We start from the raw sequence: 19290 nt of genomic DNA on the forward strand, positions 1-19290 counted from the left end.
AGAACTTTATTATTAAATTTTTCAGCGTTTATCTTAATTTGTTGAATGTTTTAGAAAATGTAGATATTAAGTGAGGCGACAGAATACAGAAAAAGAGGAATTCGTATGCTCTAAAACAGTAGTGCCCAACATACGGTACGCAAAACTAATCCATGCTACCCGCTGCTACGTTCAATGTCGGGAATTAAACGTGTTCTGAAATTTCTGTACCTATTAATTTATATGCATTTGAAAATGCAAATTTGTAAACAAAACAAATATACTTTTGAATCAGAAGATTGATTCATTACTGAATGTTTTTTTCAAAAAAGATCTGGTTTGGAAACATAAAGAACTAAACTATGTGGCTTTATTTTAAAGAACCAAAATACTGTCAAGTTAATGTGGATGATTAAAGGCACTGTTGACACTAAAAGGTAACTTTTGAAGCAAATTTATTGAAACTTAATGATGACTCATTCAACCTTTGTCCCATTCAACATCATTCTGCCTGTTAAAAAAAAAAATTATACATTTAAGCATCATCATATTTGCTTCACTGCATTTTTACTTTACTTAAATTTATATGATAAAGACAAATAAGAATAGTTTAGTGTTTTAAGTGTGCACTTATATTTTTTCCACAACGAGTATGCTTCAATGAGGCTGTGGGACGTTTTGCTAATGCTCATTTCCAAATATTACCAAGTTTGAGATTAAATAGTGCTATTCTCTTCGTATAACGAGGTCATGAAAATTTTCATTGAAGTCATGAAAAAGTCTTGGAAAAGTCATGGAATTTTTTCATCCAAATAGAGTATGAACCCTGGTTTTACTGTATTATAAAAGCTATAATATGAGCCTGTTACTGTAACTCTGTTTCAATTTCAGAATTCTATTGTGGCTACTTCTCAGTTGTTGCTTATTGGTTATAATGCTATTGATGGAAAGCCATATATAATGGCCAAGATCGATATTGAAGAAATTTTAACTCCAAATATCATGGTGTATGAGGTAATTTCTGAATTCTAATTTTTGATTTATTTGCATCGAATTAAATTTTAAACACTATTTGTAGTAATTGGGATGATTGTTTGCCCTATTTTATTGTAGTTAAACCCTAATTTTATGTCCTCCGAATCTAAGTTTATCCTGTATTTAATGTTTTTTCATCAGGTTGTCCCATCATCAATTGTGCTGCTATGTACTTCCCATTTTTTACATTTTTTATAACCCAGTTCCTTGAGAATGGCTAAAATAGGGGTTTCACTGTAGCTATTTTTTTGCCTAAATTATGTTGCCTTATTTTTCTATTCTTTTTTTAACTTCCTATTTAATTTTTGCTATTAAAAAATAAGTAAAAAATGTACTGCTTAAGATTTTTTTTCCCCCATTTTGGAGTTTTCATCTGTTTGCAATCTGCTCAACTACAATTTTTGTACATGTTTGGCCAACTATATTGCTCTCCTTTTCTCTTGGTGCTTGAATCATCAGCCTTACTGATATTACTTCATGGTTTTTGTTAGAGGTTACGCAAGTCACGTGGGAACTCCACAGACTTAGGCTGAAAGGAACTAAATATTCACTGCACATTGATTTGGATACATGAGTAAGGAATTCATACAAGTAAACAAAGATCTGAAGCTTATACTATAGAATAGCCAAATACACTCATTAAACTAGAGATGAAATTTTTTGATTCATGAAGTTTTACACAGGGACAAGTTAAGTGCTACTTTTATAGATCTTTGTCTGCAGTTAGGAATTCAAAGATCCAAATGGGCTGGCCAGATTATAAGATTAAATAAAGAACGATCAACAAACAAAATTTTTTGGCTACACCAACAGCAGTTAGAACAAGGATCGACCTAACATCAGATAGGTTGATTGCCTTGATAAGGATTTTTCTATCATTAAAGTGAAAAATTGGCAAGCCATGGCCAAAAAATTGGAAGAAAATTGTTGAGAAAGCCAGGGCCCACTCAGGGCTGACGTGCCACAGAGGAAGGAAGGAAGTTTGCAGTTTGAAATGCTTTAGGTCCAAGATGAGTGATTCAAACCAGCATTGCAATCCTTATTTTTATATTTTTCTCATCAACATAACCCTCAAGGCAGCACAGATTTGATTTTTGCCCAGCAAAAAAAAAAAATATTTATTTTAAAGAAAATTCTTTTTGAGCAATCACGATTGCTTATTGTTCTCATTTGACTGTTTTTGGCGTCCGTGCCTTTTTCAACTTGGACCAGCGAGCAACACCGCCCACCGTCCTCTGCAGGCAGCGCGGCGCGGCTGCTCCGCTCCTGAGCTATCCGTTTCTCCTGCTCGGAGGCGTCCATGTCCTACACACACACACACACACGCCTACGTGCATACACACAGGTTTACGCACACACACACAACTATGCACACGTAACCGCCCAGGAGGAGAGGCAGGCTTGGAGGGGGGAACAGGAGCTGTTTCTAGAAACAATAACTCCAATGAGTAGGGTCCTGTCTCAGTTCGTGATTGCGAAAAACATAATTTGAATTCTGAATTCAAATTAATTCTTTTTTTCTTTTGAGTTTTGATTCAACAGGGTACTACTGCTATGTAGATCAGATAGTCTCAAACATAATTCTGTAATTAGATAGGTGAAACTTTGTACATGCACAAGGCTAGTGCTTCAAATTTCAATATTTAATACTTTCTAACTCGCCTTAATACAACTTTTTTATTGCATGTGTTGAATAACTAAGTGCACTGATGAATCAAAACTAAAAAAAATAAAAAAATAAGGTTTAAAAAAATTAAAAAAAACCCCTCAAAACAAATAAAAAATAATTTGTGCATTAGAGAATTTTAGAAGAAAATCCTTACCAGAAGAAAAAGATTTTTCCTAGAAATGTGAAAATTTGTTTTGGTTAAAAATTGGGAACTAATAGAGAGAAATAAGAAATATTTTTACGTGAAACAATGCAAATACCATGTAAAAATTTTATGAATTTTGATCCTTAAATCTTTTTTGTTCACTTAAGTCTTTGTGTAAATACTTGAATAGTATATATTTTTATGTTTCTTTTCTTAACTTAAAACATCCCTGTATAACTTTTAAGCAGTCCGTGTTTAAATTTGATAGATTTTTACATAACAGAGTTTTTGTTGTGAAATTCATTTACACCTTTGAAGCAGCCATTAAGGCTAAGGCCCCATATATACGAGCCGACCCATCAGCTTAAGATCAGCCATTTTGGATCAGAGCGTGTCTTTGAGTGGTTGACTTTTCGCGTTTGGTGATTGTTCACTGTGAGCAATTATTAGCGGCACGTGAATACTTTATTGAATAAAATATTATTTTCAGCAAATTTGGCGAAATCCGAAATTTTGCTGTGGTAACCCAAGCAGTGCAACAATGAAAAATCCGATCTAAAACGGCTAAACTAATGCTGATGCACCGGCCTATCTATATAGCGGCTCTAATTAAGACAAAAGTCATGGTAAAAAAGAGTAATTTAAAATAGATTTGAATATCTTAATATTTTACCATTTCAGTTTTTTTTTCCTACAATATAGGCTAGAGTGTTAGATTTTAGCAGTACTGTCAACTATATTCTACCTTGATGGTTTGAGACTCGAGGCAAATGTATTCATGTACATTGGCTCGCAAAGATGCTTGTTAAAGCATAGCAACTCCTCCCTCCAGGTTTCTGAGAATCTGTGCCTCACCCTCTCTTTAGGTTGCAATGTGTGGTTTATTTACCGTAAAAACAAAACTGAGAGTTAAAATTAACTTTTTAAAAAAAGTTTTAGATATTGGAATATTTTGTGAAAATAACATTCATTTTTAGTATTTTTTCAGGTAAAAGTGGTTTTTGCACATATATTGTTTTTTCTCTCCGTACCTTTTTAAAATTAATTTTTCACTTTTTATAGGTCATGAAGCCTTCATGTTTTACAAGATTTTAGACTCTTTATGCACATGCTTAAGGAAGCAGCACAGAAGGGATTGTGCTAACTTTAGCACTGATTAGATGGAGTGTGAACGGATCATTGAACGGTTTTAAGGAAATATAGTAATATATTTTTTATTTCAGTTCTACCAAGTTGAATTAGTTAAACTGCAATTAATTAAACTCAAAAATTTAAAAAAAAATTGACAAAAATGAATTTTTTGGAAGTAATTTGTAAAAGTTAATTTTTCCCCTTTGTTCTAAATGTAGAACTATTCTTGTGAGATCACTCATGAGCTACTATTAAGTTATTTATGGTCGTAGAACTTGTGCTCCTTCTATAAGCATATTTAAAGAGTTTCTTTCTGATGATTTCTGTTCAATTAATGGAATATTTCCCCCTTATTGCTTAGTGGAGTAGGTAAACTTTTTCATTAATTCAAAGTAAAATCTGTATAATCTATTTCCATATATTTGTTTTTGTTAATGATTTTGTGCTTTCATTGCAGAGCACAAATGGCCTCTGTATTGTTGCCAGTAGCTGTAGCTCTCGGATTCAATTTTTCTCTGTTGAAAAGATACCAATCACAAAAATTGCTGAAATGGTATTTTTTAAATTATTGCTATTTGGTGTTTGCAAATTGTCTTGTTTTTTGTTATTTAAGTAAATTTTTCAAAGTTATTACATTAGTTTATATTGCAGTAAAAACTGTTGAATGATATTTTTTGTTTTCTTGTCCAAAACATTTTGAAGAGAAGGCATTTCTTATTCACAAATAAATTATTTGAGTCTATTTTTACTTCACTCTAGATAGTAATTTATATTTATATAATAATAATACAGTAGAACATTTATTAACCAAAGTGATAGGGACTAGTTATTGTTTGGTAAATGGAAAATTCCAGATAAAAGGGAGCACTTAGAAAATTGTAGTCAGATTGACCCAGGGACGGCAAATAGGAGTCAAGAGGTGCGGTCACACCCCCAAATTTTTCAGCAGAATATTAGAAAATGGGTGAACTCAATTTATGTAAGTTTGAAAGGATTGTTCATTAAAAAAATATCGCTCGTTCTCAGTAACTATTTGATGAAACTCGACACATTCCCAGACTAGAAAAAGTGTTTTTCGTATTTGGATGATGACTTAGAAATTCATGAAGTATTTTTCGGCTTTTTCAGAATATAGAACCATGGTTAATTTTAACTAAAGAAGACATTTCATATAGGCTAAATATTCATACTTGTGTGCCCAGTGTAACGATAGCATGTTCAATATGAGAGGGCCGTGCAAAGTGGTGTGGCTGCATGGTTTTCACAAGAAAATTCCTTGATATTTTACATTCACTTTTGTGTTCCTTTTTTAAGTGTATATTTATTTTATGAGTGTCCATTGCTTTCTTCTGCTAGAAACACGTTTCAGCTGTTCGGTGCATTATATGCTTTCATAGCAGCTTCTTAAAAATGCATGTGATAATCTTACTACTATTATATATGCAAAAGTTTGTCTGTATGGATGTATGGATGTTTGTTACTCTTTCACGCAAAAATACTGAACGGATTTTCATGAAACTTTACAATAATATAGCTTATGCATCAGAATAACACATAGGGTAGTTTTCGTCCCATTATGGGGGGCAAAACCCCCTTAGGGGGGCAATAAAACAATTTTCGTATAAATTCTATAATATGGGGATGAAAAAATACTTGCACATATTAACATTATATGTCCATCGAAAGCTCTGATTTTTCTGCTGAAGATGGCACCTGTTCCAAATTTCTAAGTAGAATAAAATACGAGTTATGAGCTTTTTAGTTCCATGTTCAAAGGCTTTCCTTAACTCAATACAATATTTAGTGTATCATCTCAACTCCCTGTCGATAACGACTATTGTTGTATTGTTGACTATCTTTGCTTTTCGTGATTGTTTAAGGCTTTTCTCAAGTCAAATCTTGAAGTAAGATTTTTGCACAAGATTGGCAAATAATACATGGATTTGGCTGATTTTTTTCCATTTTAATGCAACTTTGAGGCAATTATTGGTTTTATTTATTTGTATTGACTGGGTATTTAATCGATCAGCTGGAATCTAGCCAAACTTTTTTTGTGGAATCATTTCAATAGCTAAGGCATTTGGCATTTTTTTTCAACTGTTGCTGTTTTTGAAGCTAAAGACTACGCAATACTGTTTTCTCGGTTTTCACCATGTAACCAAATATCGCCATTTCTTTAACATTTCTTTCTTTAAATTTGTTAACACGTAAAATAATTCGCCAACTAATTCGCAAATTCATAAACAGCGCAAAAACTTCCATTACTTTGTCTTTGCACACAATTTCGAACAATAGCCAAATTTTTACTGTTTATTGGAAACATTTCGGGTAGCATCATTGTTGACCCCATTTTGGGACGATTTCTACGGTAAGAAGTTACACATTATACAATAATTTAGGTTGCCGGTGTAGCGCTGGATATTATGTATTTGATGGAGATCTGGATTATAAGGGAACTGTTTCACTTTATTTAAGAATAGTCGACCTCACTGGAATTGGATTTTTGGGGAATTACCCAAACTGACTTCTTTACAACTCCTGAACATTTTCATGATTTATTTTTTGTGATTTTTGGGTTTCTTCTCAGTTTTGCCAACATTTCATTTACACCCTTTCCCCCTAATTTTCAGTTTTAATCATACCTTTTGATACATTTAAGGGGGCAGGCAATTTGAAATGTCGGCGAAACTAGAGACAAACAATGTTTTAGTAACTATTTGACCTCTGCCTGTAATGACCATTAACTTGAATCAATTGAAAAAAAAAAACTACATCAACGTGAGCGAAGCCGAGGGCAAAAGCTAGTTGAATAATAATAATAATAATAATAAATCTATCAACAAATACCTTTTATGGGGCCATGGCTGCCACACTTCCGTCCAAGGGACGGAATTCCGTCTTTTCAAAAATTTCGGCCATCGGATTTTTTTTCCATGTTCAAAATGATTTTTATAGATGAAAGAAATCTTTAATTTTGAATCTCTCACTCTCAAAAAAGGTCTTATTATTCTGAGGACAAAAAACTGGCCGATCTGCTAAAGTAGCTGTTTTTTTTTTTTTCAAAAAATAACTTAATAAGTTACTCAATCTGTTGATTTCAACCATTCTTTTCTTAATCTGGAAAATTTTGTTAAAGTTTTTATCACAATTCATTTTATGGCCAAGAATCTCAGACCTGAATTTTTTTTAATTACTATTTTTTTTGTATGAAATATGAACTATTTATGTAACATGAACTATACAATCTGAAGCATTTTATCTGCAGTAGCAAATAGTATGTTTATTTTATTTTATTGAGTAATCATGATTGCTTATTGCTTTCATTTGACTGTTTTTGACGTTCCTTTGATTTTTCCCAGCGCCACCCTCCACACCATCACCGTCGAAGGGCTCCTCACAATGCGGCACCTCTAGCGAAAGTCGTCTCCAGGTTGCGTCCATATGCTACTTACACGCATACAGACACACATACACGCACATACATACACCTACACACATACACAAACACATACACGAACATACATACAATTACACACATACACAAACACATACACGAACATACATACACCTACACACATACACAAACACATACACACACATACACACAACTACCCACACACGCATGCCTGCACACAGACACAAACACATATGCCTACACATACACACACATACCCCCACACACAAACACACACGCTTACATATACACACACATTCGTGATTGCGAAAAACATAATTTGAATTAAAATGACAAAATTCAAATTATTATTATTATTTAATTATTAGGTTCTTTTTCTACTTTTACTTCCTAAAAATCTTGGACAATGATATGTTATTTTTTTATTTAGGCTGTAATTTTTACTTAATCTTACAATTTGGTTATACTATATAGTTACAGCATCAAAAATTAGCATTATATATGTCGAAAACATCAAACAAACTAAGCGCTAACATTTTGGTGTCGCGAAATGGAGCCACGTGCTTTTCAGTCCTGGCCAATTTCTAGAGTGTCACCCATGTATGGGGCACTATAATTATGCAATCTCGGAGTGACACAAGATGGTCTTTAAGAGTTAAGACCATAAAAACATTTCTCTATAATTTCAAAGCAGTGATTTGACGACTGGAAAAATTATTGCGAACCGATTCTTTCAATGGTGAAAAAGTTCATGCCCTTTAGCATGTATGACTTCGTTTGAATTTTTATTCAATTTGTTTGTATTGAGGAAAGTTTTGAAAAATGCTTTACTCTATTAAAACATCTTCAATCCGCTACCCTTAATTTTCGGATTATTAAAGCCATAGTTCAACCTACAATTGATCTGTGCACCATACTACCACAGTTCAATCTACAATTGAAAATAGATTTTACCCTCCAAGCCAATTTTGAAAAGGCACCAAAAAAAAAGACAAAAATCCACATGATGTGAAGTCAAACATTTGATTTTTTAATATTTTGTATGAAGTAATAGATTCAGTTTCGAATGAAATTAACACAAGATTTGATGATAATTAGTTTTCTGTATGGTTGGCTCTATATTATCTGGATTGGGTTTTGAAAACGAAAAAAAAATGTTTCAATTATGAGTAACATTTTAGCATTAAGCAAGAAATTTACAAGCAATCTACCGAAAGTCCGTTATTACATTAAGAGACTGCAATTTCGTCCTTGTTATGGACTCATCATTCTGGAATAGTGAATAACAGAGCAGGAGGAAGATGACATCTCATTGAAGCTGAAAGCGCCGAAGAGACTAAATTATTCAATGAGTAAAAACTAAGCCCCTCACAATTTTTGAAGTTGCTAGGGTGATTTTGAAGAGCAAGATATAATAAGTGTTTTCATACATAACTTTGTTACTTCAATTATTTTTTAACAATTCCAATCAGCTTAGCTAGTAGAGAAAGATTTTTTTTATGTCTAACGAGGTTAAGTTATTTTCGAAGCACAATGGGCAAAAAAAAAATCTCTTTTAGCTGTCCTGGCAAAACGGCACGACACTGGGCACTGATAGATTTTAGTAACACGATTCCCTGCTCTTCTGAATTCCAAAAGTCATGCATTAAAACTTTTACAAAACTCAGTTTTATCAGTGTCATGTAGAATACTTATAAAAAAATACATTTTTGTAAGTATTCTACATGAAGCTTATTTAGGCTAATACCTCATCCTCCCACTGAAGGATTTTAATATAAGTTTTGGCAGTTTAATATGTCAATAATTCTCTTAATATATTGTTTATACATACACATAAACATTTCTTTTTTACAGTGGTGTGCTAATTCATTAGGCACATACCAATGTGTTTAAAATTACATGTAAAAGACTTATAATTGCGTTTTATTCCAGTCTTGTACTAGACTGGAGACCCCCCCCCCCCCTTTCATGGAACAAAAGCTGAAGTTTTTGCAAAAAAAAAAAAAAAAAAAAAAACTTTATCTGACAAAACTGACATTTTCTTCTTGAAAATAATTTTTGAGCTGCATTAATATTTCCCAAGTGCCAACGGTGTATTTTGTAGTTTTATGAAATGTTACAGAAAATGAATTCTTAACTTTTACTTAAGTACTTCGGTGAATTAAATTATGTTACTCCTGTTGGACTAAGAATTTTTACTGCTTGCGTAACAGCTTTTAGTTTTGTTTAACATTTATAAGCTTTCTAATTTAATGTTATTTGTTTTAACTTATTTTTCTAGGTTTTAGAAAAAGGAAAGGTACCTAAAGGTATTACAATCAGTACCTTCAACCGTACAAAACTGTTATGGTTGCTCAGTGGACAGTCCTGTGAAGATTGCACTGCCTCCCTTGCTATACCAGATGATGGATATATTAGCTGCAACATGACATTTAGAGTTATTGCACTGAAGTCACTTTTAGGTCCAGAGAAAAGATTTATAGTGCAAGAAAAAGATTTCGCAAGTTGTTTCGACAGCCGGAGAAATACTCTCAAGAATCGATTTTGTTCTGAAAGTCGTATCAAGCTCCCTGAAAGAGTGATGGTGCCTGAAAGCGTTCCTATAAAAGCAGAAACTTCTCCAAAAATTATTTCATCTAAAGCTAGCAAATCCTCCAATACTGATGGTGTGACCATCGAGCCTGTACCTAAAAAAGAATTTTGTGAAAAAGCTGTAGAAGCAAATTTAGATAAATTAGAATCATGTAATGAATTAGAAAATGACGACAAAAGTGTCCTTAGCTACTATTCTGCCGAAGAAATTGTGATGCCAAAAAAGGTGGTTGAGGTAAATTCATCAAGCAATGAAGATTATTACAGTATTGGTCAGTATTCTTCAATGAGAAGTGGAAGCACATTACGGGCTAATGCGGAAAGGAAAATATTCGACATTGAGAGATGCGTTTTAGACATGTTTGAGAAGCACACGTTTGAGCTCAATGATATAAAAGCTGAACTTAAAGAATTGAAAAAAGTTGTTTCAGGGATTTCTGCTATGCATTATGGTACATTGAGTTGCGCAAATAGTCCTTCAAATGCACAACTTATATGCCATATACAAGAATTACAACACAGTGTTCATGTTGTAGAAAATAAATTGGACAGCATGACCATGGATATCAATTCCAGAATGAAACATCAAGATCGAAAATTAAGTGAAATAAGAAAAGAATTGAATATTCTGATATCTAAAAACTCTTAAGAGATCAGATTCTATCTAGTCCTGAATATTTAAGCTCAAAACATGTAAATAAACTACTAATCAGCACCATATCTCTTTCATCATTTATGGAAAGAAATAAAGAAAAGTAGAATATTTTACTATATAGAACTTTATTCAGTATTTTTATTATCAAAATTATTCAAAAGATTTATGAAATGTAAAACAAGTTGCTTAAATCCATCCCAAAAGGCTAACGGCAAAGTGTCCAGTAGTGAAAAGAAGTGTCAGCATTCCAAAATGCATAAACATTCCCCTATAGCGTTTCTCAGGATCTAAAAAATAGAATAATTTGTCACATAACAAATATTTTATAATTTATTATGAATGAAGTAATCAAAAATGTAGGAAATTTAGCGTAGAAATACTTGATAAAACGTTTTCTGAGTGCTAAATTGTGCCAAATCAGAGTATAATATTAAAAATTACATTTATAGGCATTAATCAGAAAACTATTTACATTTGAGGAATTGTGAAATAAATCATACCTCCAGTTGAATAACCTTTTGCATATGCTATTCTTCCTAGAAGGTAAACAACTCCAGCACAAGCACTTAATTTCTATAAAAATGCAAGCATAAAAACACATTTATTAGCATTTCAACGTTAGATACAGTATTCTTCATTACAGATTGATGGAAAATGAGAATTTTTACTTACTGGATAGGACAAACCACCACAGAGTAGTGTAAACAAAAATTGTGGATAGTTTTCCAGACTGAAATTAGAAATTTAGTTAATTTTTCATTAGAATATTTGAATGGTATAAAAGTTGGAAATACTTACAAATTTCCATGTGCTCGTTGTAAACAGTTGAAAACATTGTTAGTATCACTGTACATTATAGGGTACTGGAAGAAAAACAAAAATCAAAATTTATGATTGAACTCTTTTTTTTCTTCTCATGAAATTTGATCAGTTAATTGATTTAACTTCCTAAAAATTGTTCAAAAAGTTGACTGCCTCATATTCAGTGATTGTTTTCTAGTCATAGAAATTATAATGTTGATAAATAAATATATATATACATATATATATATATATATATATAATGTAGATACTTTGAAACCATAATATATTTTTCAAATTTCAAATTAGAGTATCTATCCATTCCTTGTTATGAAAATATATATGTCTAATTTATTGTTGTTTTAACTGTTTTGGCAGAAATATGTAAGGTCTTCATGGAAAATACTTTTGTATTATTACCATTATATAAATAAATATTGAACTTCTAAAATCATATTTTTTGTTAACTTTTATTGAAATACGACAGTTAGCACAACAGAATCAATTTTAAAATCAGGTAAAGAAACCAGTTTTAAAGCTAAAAAATAGAATAAAAATGGACTTGACAATTCATTATACAATATTATGCCTGAAACTGCAAAGGGCAGGTAAAGGACAATAATGCAAAATTTTCCTTTTTCAGAATTTTATTGTACAAGCTTGCTTGCTAGATTTCCGCTGAAAGAAAAGCGTCAAATTCCACAAATTTTCCTACTGTTAGTATGAATTTCAAAATGAGTTTCTTCAAATATCTCATTCATTTTGGCTGATGCTGCCATTTAGCTGCCCTGTTTTATATAACATGATTGGTAGGCTTATATTGTTTAGATTGTATAGCTAAAAGTAGAATCATTCTTTCAGCCATTTAATAGTTAATACAGAAATTATACTATGACTTAAAGTTGAGGCAAAGCTAACTTGGCAGCATAGTGAAGAATGGACGGATCTTAATCACACCTTTACAAGCTCTGTCAAGTTAGGCTTGCCCCAACAATGAAATAAAAAGCTTATATCTCAAAAAAATAAATAAAAAATGTACGTTTTTAAATGGATAAGCTTGTATCTCATACGTTTTTTGCTTCTCCAGTAAAGTTTGCATTTTTTAAGTCATGTGGTTATCATTCAAGATCATCCTACTGCTACTTTTTTCATTAAGCCTATAATATCCTTCCCATATAAAAACATTCCTTGGGACAGGTTTTGTGAAAACAGTGCTTGATCTCAATGGCAAACACGATGTTTTCAAATGCTGTGTGGTGCACAAGCTCCAAGCACCATTGAAATTTTTGGAGCATGTTCAGTGTTCACTACAGAACATGTGGCATCAAGGTGGCCTGTAACATTGAAATTGAATTTATGGCCTACTCTTAAAATCTTAGCTTTTAGTCAAAACATTGCTTTCTTGCAAAAATATTGTGTAGGCATACATTGTTTTTATTAATAGTTTTTATTTGGTTTTCGGATGTGAAACTTTTTTCAATAATTAGCTTTAAAAACCAAACTGACAAGCCAAGAAATGCCCAAACTTGCCTTTATTCCAAACTTCTTACGTGCCATTCCAACTCTAATACCATGCCAGAGTGAGATAAAAATTGAAGAGGTTCCCACAAGAGAAACAAACATAGCCATATTCCCTAGGTATGTCTATATGAACCATTGTGATCAACAACTAAACTGCAAATAAAATTTGTATTAATGAAATTAACACAAAAATTATGCAAGCCTATAATAAATAATTGAAAACAATATAGATAACATAGTAATTTTCAATTTATAATGATGACCAGGGTCTGTGTTTTATCCATAGGCTCATGAAGCCTGGCTTAAAGAGCACCCAAAAATTCTTGACTTATATACATATATATGTATATGACATATATATATATATATATATATGTATGGATGATTAAAAAAACATGGCAGATCTGTCATAAAATAAGGATAAAAAATCGCATAGGAACAGAGGGTCGCAAATGCAATACTGGTGCGCTACATGCACACAGTCCATGGGTGTTTGTGATCCGAAAATGTTGTTTAGAATGTATTTGCCAACACATTCTAAAACTGAAAATTGATTTAAAAAAAAGAAAAAACCTTAGTTTTTTTCCCCAAAGTTTTTTGTTCACATGTTTCAAGAGTTTTTATGTGTGTGTGGGGGGGGGGGGGAAGGGGGGAGCTTCCTTATAGTATTTGAAAATTTTACTTGAGTTCACAGCCACATCTGACAAAGTTGGACACGGACGGATGTATATTTATTTGCTTTACCTTATAACACAAAAATTATTTTATACAAAGTTTGAGCTTTTTAAATGGAATAAATTGTTAAATTGTTCATACATGCAGCTGCCATACACACTTTGCAACGGCAATGACCCAAACGTCATAATACCAATCAATTCTGACAAGATTTCAGAGATTGAAATTATTAGAACAAAGAAAACAATAAATTTTTCATCTTTTGAGATTTTTTTTTTGTTGTTTTTGCTTCACTTGTAATTTCTGTAAATAGGGTTCGTATGCTCCTTCAAAACATCAAAACTGCTCCAATACTTCTTCATTTAGAAAAAATTTTTGAAGGGCCCTTCAAACTCCTTCATTTTTGTTGTAACTCCTTCAAAACTCCTTCTTTTTGAGTTCAAGACAACATAATCTTCCTCTATGACAATAACTTAAAATACTTCAGCGATCGACAACTTAACTTCATCACAAGGGCGAAGGTATAAGGACGATTTTAATGTAGTAATTTCATATATTTATTTTTTTCATAAATGTGTGATTTACAAATTGATCATCTTTATACATAAAAGGCTACTTCTGTATGTATGTCCGGGATAATCTTCAAAACTACTGGACTGATTTCAACCATTTTTTCACCATGGATAGCTATCTATCAGGGAGCAACTTAGGCTATAATTTATTCCCAAATAACTTAGTTTTAAAATGTTATGATGGAAAACAGTAAATGTCATGTGATTTCCCCATTAAATGATTAAATATAAAATTCATTGTTATGCAAATTTGGTGCCTTACAACAGCAATATTAAAAGTAATGTTGAAAATTTTGAATCAAGGCTTCTGAAGCAAGTATGACATTTATTGCTTTCTTAGGAATTGTATACTCATCTTTATACATTAATGGCTACTTCTGTCTGTATGTATGTCCAGGGTAATCTTCAAAACTACTGGACCAATTTCAACCATTTTTTCACCATAGATAGCTACATTATCAGGGAGCAACTTAGGCTATAATTTATTCCTAAAAAACTTAGTTTGAAAAAGGTTATGATGGAAAACAGTAAATGTCATGTAATTTCTCCATTAAATGATTAAATATAAAACCCATTGTTACGAAAATTCATTGTTACAACAGCAATATTAAAAGTAATCATAGTGAAAATTTTGAATCAAGGCTTCTCCGGAGTAAACATGAGTTTAAAATCATTTAAACATTCGGAAACTCTACTTTTTGCATACTTAGGGAAACATAGAGAGCTTTTTTTTTCTTTTTGTGTGTGTACTACTTAATTAAATAAAGCGCACGCTTTTTTTTTTAGTGATCTTTGTTTTTGTTAGTTTTCATATTTTGGAAATTCTTCAAATTTTTATATGCTTCAATTCCTGCTTTCGTTTCTAAATGAATACTCATTCGTTCTTTATACTTATGGCTATTTTACTTTTATGGGTAAGAAAGAAGCTCGATTTTTAATCACGTCAAAGCAGTGTGTTTTGAGTTCTTTCAGTTAAAACAGAAAAACGAAAGAAAGTAGTGATTGTTTCTCACAATTATTACTGACCGAGGCAACGCCGGGTATTTTTGCTAGTAAAGGTCATAAAAATTGAAGGTGAAAATATTATTAGATGACTAAGACATTTCATAAATGAAGTAAAGCATGTTTAAATAGTGCTTGGCTATTTTTCAAGTTTTATGATTATTGCTTTTCCCTCCACCACACTCAGCAGCCAAAGTCAGTTTGTCTAATTATTATTTAAATATTTAAAAATACATAAGTAGATGCAGTGGTGGTTTCACAGGTGCGCTATTAAAAAAAAGGGGGTTCAAAGTCGAAAAATTGAAGGGAAAAGGCCACCAATCATGGAAAATTTTGAAATTTTAACGCTTTAATTTTAAAAAAAATTGCCGGAATCGACATTTTTTTTCAAAAATGTCGTGAAAGAGGGCCTCTAATTTTGTTTTTTGAACTTTAATTCCGTAAAAATTCTGGAGGAGAACCCCTGATCAAGAACCCTTCCCCTAACATCAATGAAGATCCAGTAACATTGTGTTTTTGAAGCTTCAGTATCGAAAAGTTGAGAAATAGCTCCTGTACCCGTCCCTTTAAAGATGGCCAACAATCGTATTTCAAGGCTCCAATTTCGAACAGTTTTCAATATGGAAAGTTCTGATCTCTGTTCCTTCCCCCCATAAAAGATAGCTTATAACTGCATTCTCAGGACTTCAATTTCGAAACATTTCAGCCCTTATGTTCTTTCCTCATCTTTCAACATCATTCAAAGATCATCTAAAACTGCGTTTTTAGAACTTCTACCCCATGTTTTCTGCTACATCATCAAAGGCGGCCTACAATTATGTTTTCAGGACTTCAATTTCGAAATTCTTTCCGTCTGAAAGCCCCCAAACCCCCCTGGTTTTTATCATTACTAAAGATATCTAAAATTGAATCAAAAAAATTGAATTGAATCAAAGAACGATTGGGGAGAATTCCTGAATCTCATCCTGTCCCTTCAAGCTATCAAAGATAGCGACACAATGGTGTTTTTGAAAATATATCTTTAAATTTCGAAAATTTTCCGGAGAGGGACTTTCCAAACCTCCCTTTCTTCTATTAACCACCAAAGAGTCTAAAAATGCATTCCTAACAAAAATGTTCGTGGGAGAGCCCGCAAACACTCTTACTTATGCGCAAATATTAAGCAGCTCAATCAACAAACAAATTTATAGCTATCTTAAAATTTTATTTACAAATGCAATTTTTGTATTTCATTATGCTCAGTATTCTATCCTCACTGGTCGAAGACCCACCGTCGTCATTAATGGTGACTGGGCGACGTTAAATATGCTCGTGGTCACTATGTCCTCCAAGTGAAACGATACCTCTGGGGGTGCCAGACTAGGAAGTTATTCGGCTCCTGGCCTGGTTCTAAATTATCTCTCGAACTGTTCATAGATGGCACCACCATCTATTGTGTTGTCTTTGTATTGTCCTGGGAAACAAAATCCTGGAAACATTGTGGATTAATAGAGGTATAAGCTTCCCTAGTGGAATAGCAGAAACCTCAATCTGTGTGTGTGAAGGAAAGGAAAGGAAAGGTTTGCTCAGTAGAAAAACTGGTAAAAAGAGATGCCATCTTGACGCTGCAACCTTACTTTTATGATGAAAAAAGTACAATTGAGGACATGAATGGCTACTGAAAATACTTCGCAAAACCTCAAACAAATCAAAAGTTGAAGGGTTTCATTTGGATAATGGATCCAAAATATTAGTAGAAATTCTTCCTTTTTTTTCTTCAATTGTTTATTCTTGGTACTCAAAACACTTGTAACTTTCATTTAAACTCTTTAAATGTATACATCATTCAAAAAAAAAAAAAAAATCCACAAAAAACATTATTTTTTAATCCTTAATTTTTTAAAAAAATTTATTTTCAATAGTTATCCCCCCCCTATAACGTATTACTCATTTGCCCCTCCCAACAGGATCGTCTGGATCCGCCATTGAGTAGATGTACTATATTAAGTGATTGTGTTAAAAAAACAATTGTTTAGTAAACTGCAGTTATGATATTGTAAAAAGGGTCATCCACAAGTGATGTCATGCCTCTTGGGGGAGACAGGTTCATGAAATTGTGACAAGGGGAAGAGAGAGGGTGACAAAAAGGGACATCACACAGTTAGTATAACAATATGTTTATAAAACTTATGACATGTGCCAGGAAGAGTAAGGTGAAGTGTGACACTTTGTAACAAAGAGGGAAGGGACCAAATGTTTTGAAAAAAAGTGATATCATCACATCATTTCTGGACAACCCTTTAGCACTCCTTCAAAATCTCATTTTACTTCTTCAAAACTCCCCCAAAACTCTTTCATTTTATTTCTGAAATTTAGTACAAACCCTGTGTAAAGAACTTTCTATTTTCTGTTTATGCATTTTTTCTGTTGTAGCAAACTTTTTTTGAAAATAAAGTTTAATATACCTTTCTTTTGTAACAAAATTCTGAACATTGATGAAATGAGAATTCTTATTGTGAGAGAAAAAAAAAAGGGTTATGGATATACAGTGAAATACGTTTAACACGAAAACGCTTAACATGAAAAATCGGTTTACGCAAACTGGTATAGCACGGCATCCGGACTGTATACTGCACACTTAAATATAAATCTTTTACACGAAATTCGTTTATCATGAAAAAAAAATTTCGGTCCTTTTAGCTTCATGTTAAACGTTTTCCACTGTAATGCATTTTTGTAAAAACTTGTAATTTTAAGGTTCACAAATGCTCATGTATTAAAGAATCCCAAAATATATTTTTAAAAATAAAATGAGCATTCAACAATCAATTTATGTATAAATAAATTTTGTTAAGATGTAACTTCTTGCAAAACTATTAAACTGAAGAAAAAGCTTAAATTTCTTGACATGAACACATTTTAAAACTTTTTACAATCCAGATAAAGTAAGTCATTCTTTAAAATGACATGAGTAAAGCGTTTTCTTCTATGTGTATAAATAAATTTTAAATTTATTAAACAGTATATTTTTCAGAACCCTAGCACATCTAGGAGATTAATGAGGCTTGATTACTACACCTCACTTCCTTGAAAAGATCTTCCAGTAGACCACTTCTCTAAATATTACTTTAAAAAAAAGGTAGCTACCTACTTATTTAAACTCTAAGGTTTTCATTTAAATGGTCACAGAAGATTACACTGTAAGCACTAAAATAAGGTGCATAATATATTATTTAATAAAATTAAAATATGCTTTATTTTGGAGAGACTTACTCTAAGATGGTGAAAGCTCTAGTAAAGATAAAACAGTTGAAGAGAGAGAGAAGAGGGATTTCTTTAACGCCCTTTGTGAGAGATAAAAAGGTATTGAAAATATGATAAGAAATTTCGATAAGATACCAAGTTCAGAAACCACAGTTTGATTAAAGATTTCTTTTGCCACTTTTTAAATCAGATCTTAGAATAATTTTAGAAAAAACATTATGAATCAATATCATATCAATAACTTCCTGGAAACCTTCAACTTAAACTAATTTGTTTTCATTATTTCTCGAACACACGAAACATATTTTAAATATTTTTGTTTCATATTTCAATATTTTAAGAATTGCACTAATTGTTTATTTGAAGCTAATTTTTACTTAAAAGTTTTAATTACTAAAAATAATTTGAGTATTGAAAAACAAAAATGTGAAAGCAAAAACTCACGCTTTCGTTTCTAAACTCGCAATTTATCCACCACTTCCGTGTGTAATTTCTAAGTAATTATATGTGAATTCTTATTCTGTTTACAGAGAAATCACTGTAAAAACCGGATTGGGAAGTTGATTCAGTCTATTGCTGATTGATGCATGGCGCCATCTCTTGCTGTAACTTAGTAAGAAAAACCAATGCTGAGAGAGGAGGTGAATAGGTGGAAAATATCCTCTGGAGCTGATGCGTTTCGTTCATGCCCGGCTCTAAGGGTAGGCGACCTAGAGCGGCAGATTTTAGGGGCGGCAAATTTCGAAATTGAAACATATTGTTTAAAAGTATGAATATCTGTTTCAGCGTCATAAAACTGACTGCTTCAATGCTAAAAAAATAATAATAATTTAGAGTGTGTACCAATGCTTGGAT

General features: G+C 32.1%; 2 protein-coding genes across 3 annotated transcripts in view; one reads left to right on the top strand and one right to left on the bottom strand.

Moving 5' to 3' along the window:
- The window catches only part of LOC129217272 (WD repeat and coiled-coil-containing protein-like), a 48485-nt gene extending 36636 nt beyond the window's left edge, over nt 1-11849 (top strand). Inside the window, exons 8-10 of the mRNA XM_054851540.1 lie at nt 871-993; nt 4417-4512; nt 9656-11849. Of these exons, the coding sequence (XP_054707515.1) occupies nt 871-993; nt 4417-4512; nt 9656-10615 (1179 nt within the window). The 3' untranslated portion in view covers nt 10616-11849. The remainder of the gene's footprint in view (nt 1-870; nt 994-4416; nt 4513-9655) is intronic.
- On the bottom strand, nt 10730-19024 carry LOC129217273 (microsomal glutathione S-transferase 3-like). 2 transcript variants are annotated; one of them, XM_054851542.1, is made up of 6 exons: nt 18880-19024; nt 12953-13096; nt 11420-11484; nt 11294-11351; nt 11122-11194; nt 10730-10908 (listed from the first exon to the last, which is right to left on the bottom strand). In XM_054851542.1, the coding sequence occupies exons 2-6, from the start codon at nt 13049-13051 to the stop codon at nt 10808-10810; spliced, it is 396 nt and encodes a 131-aa protein (XP_054707517.1). In that variant the 5' UTR covers nt 13052-13096; nt 18880-19024; the 3' UTR covers nt 10730-10807. The 2 variants fall into 2 exon arrangements, with proteins under 2 accessions (XP_054707517.1, XP_054707518.1); XM_054851543.1 differs by lacking the exon at nt 18880-19024 and adding an exon at nt 18445-18593.
- Nucleotides 19025-19290: the final 266 nt, after the last annotated feature.

Source organism: Uloborus diversus, chromosome 2 (assembly GCF_026930045.1).
Source record: "Uloborus diversus isolate 005 chromosome 2, Udiv.v.3.1, whole genome shotgun sequence".
Classification (NCBI taxonomy): domain Eukaryota; kingdom Metazoa; phylum Arthropoda; class Arachnida; order Araneae; family Uloboridae; genus Uloborus; species Uloborus diversus.

What these genes read in the sequence shown, in the direction of transcription:
- LOC129217273 (XM_054851542.1), bottom strand. Translation starts at nt 13,051, where the DNA reads ATGGCTATGTTTGTTTCTCTTGTGGGAACCTCTTCAATTTTTATCTCA. An exon ending in CAACGAGCACATGGAAATTT is followed by an intron (nt 11,352 to 11,419) that starts GTAAGTATTTCC and finishes TTCTAATTTCAG; the next exon opens with TCTGGAAAACTATCCACAAT. An exon ending in AAAAGGTTATTCAACTGGAG is followed by an intron (nt 10,909 to 11,121) that starts GTATGATTTATT and finishes TCTATTTTTTAG; the next exon opens with ATCCTGAGAAACGCTATAGG.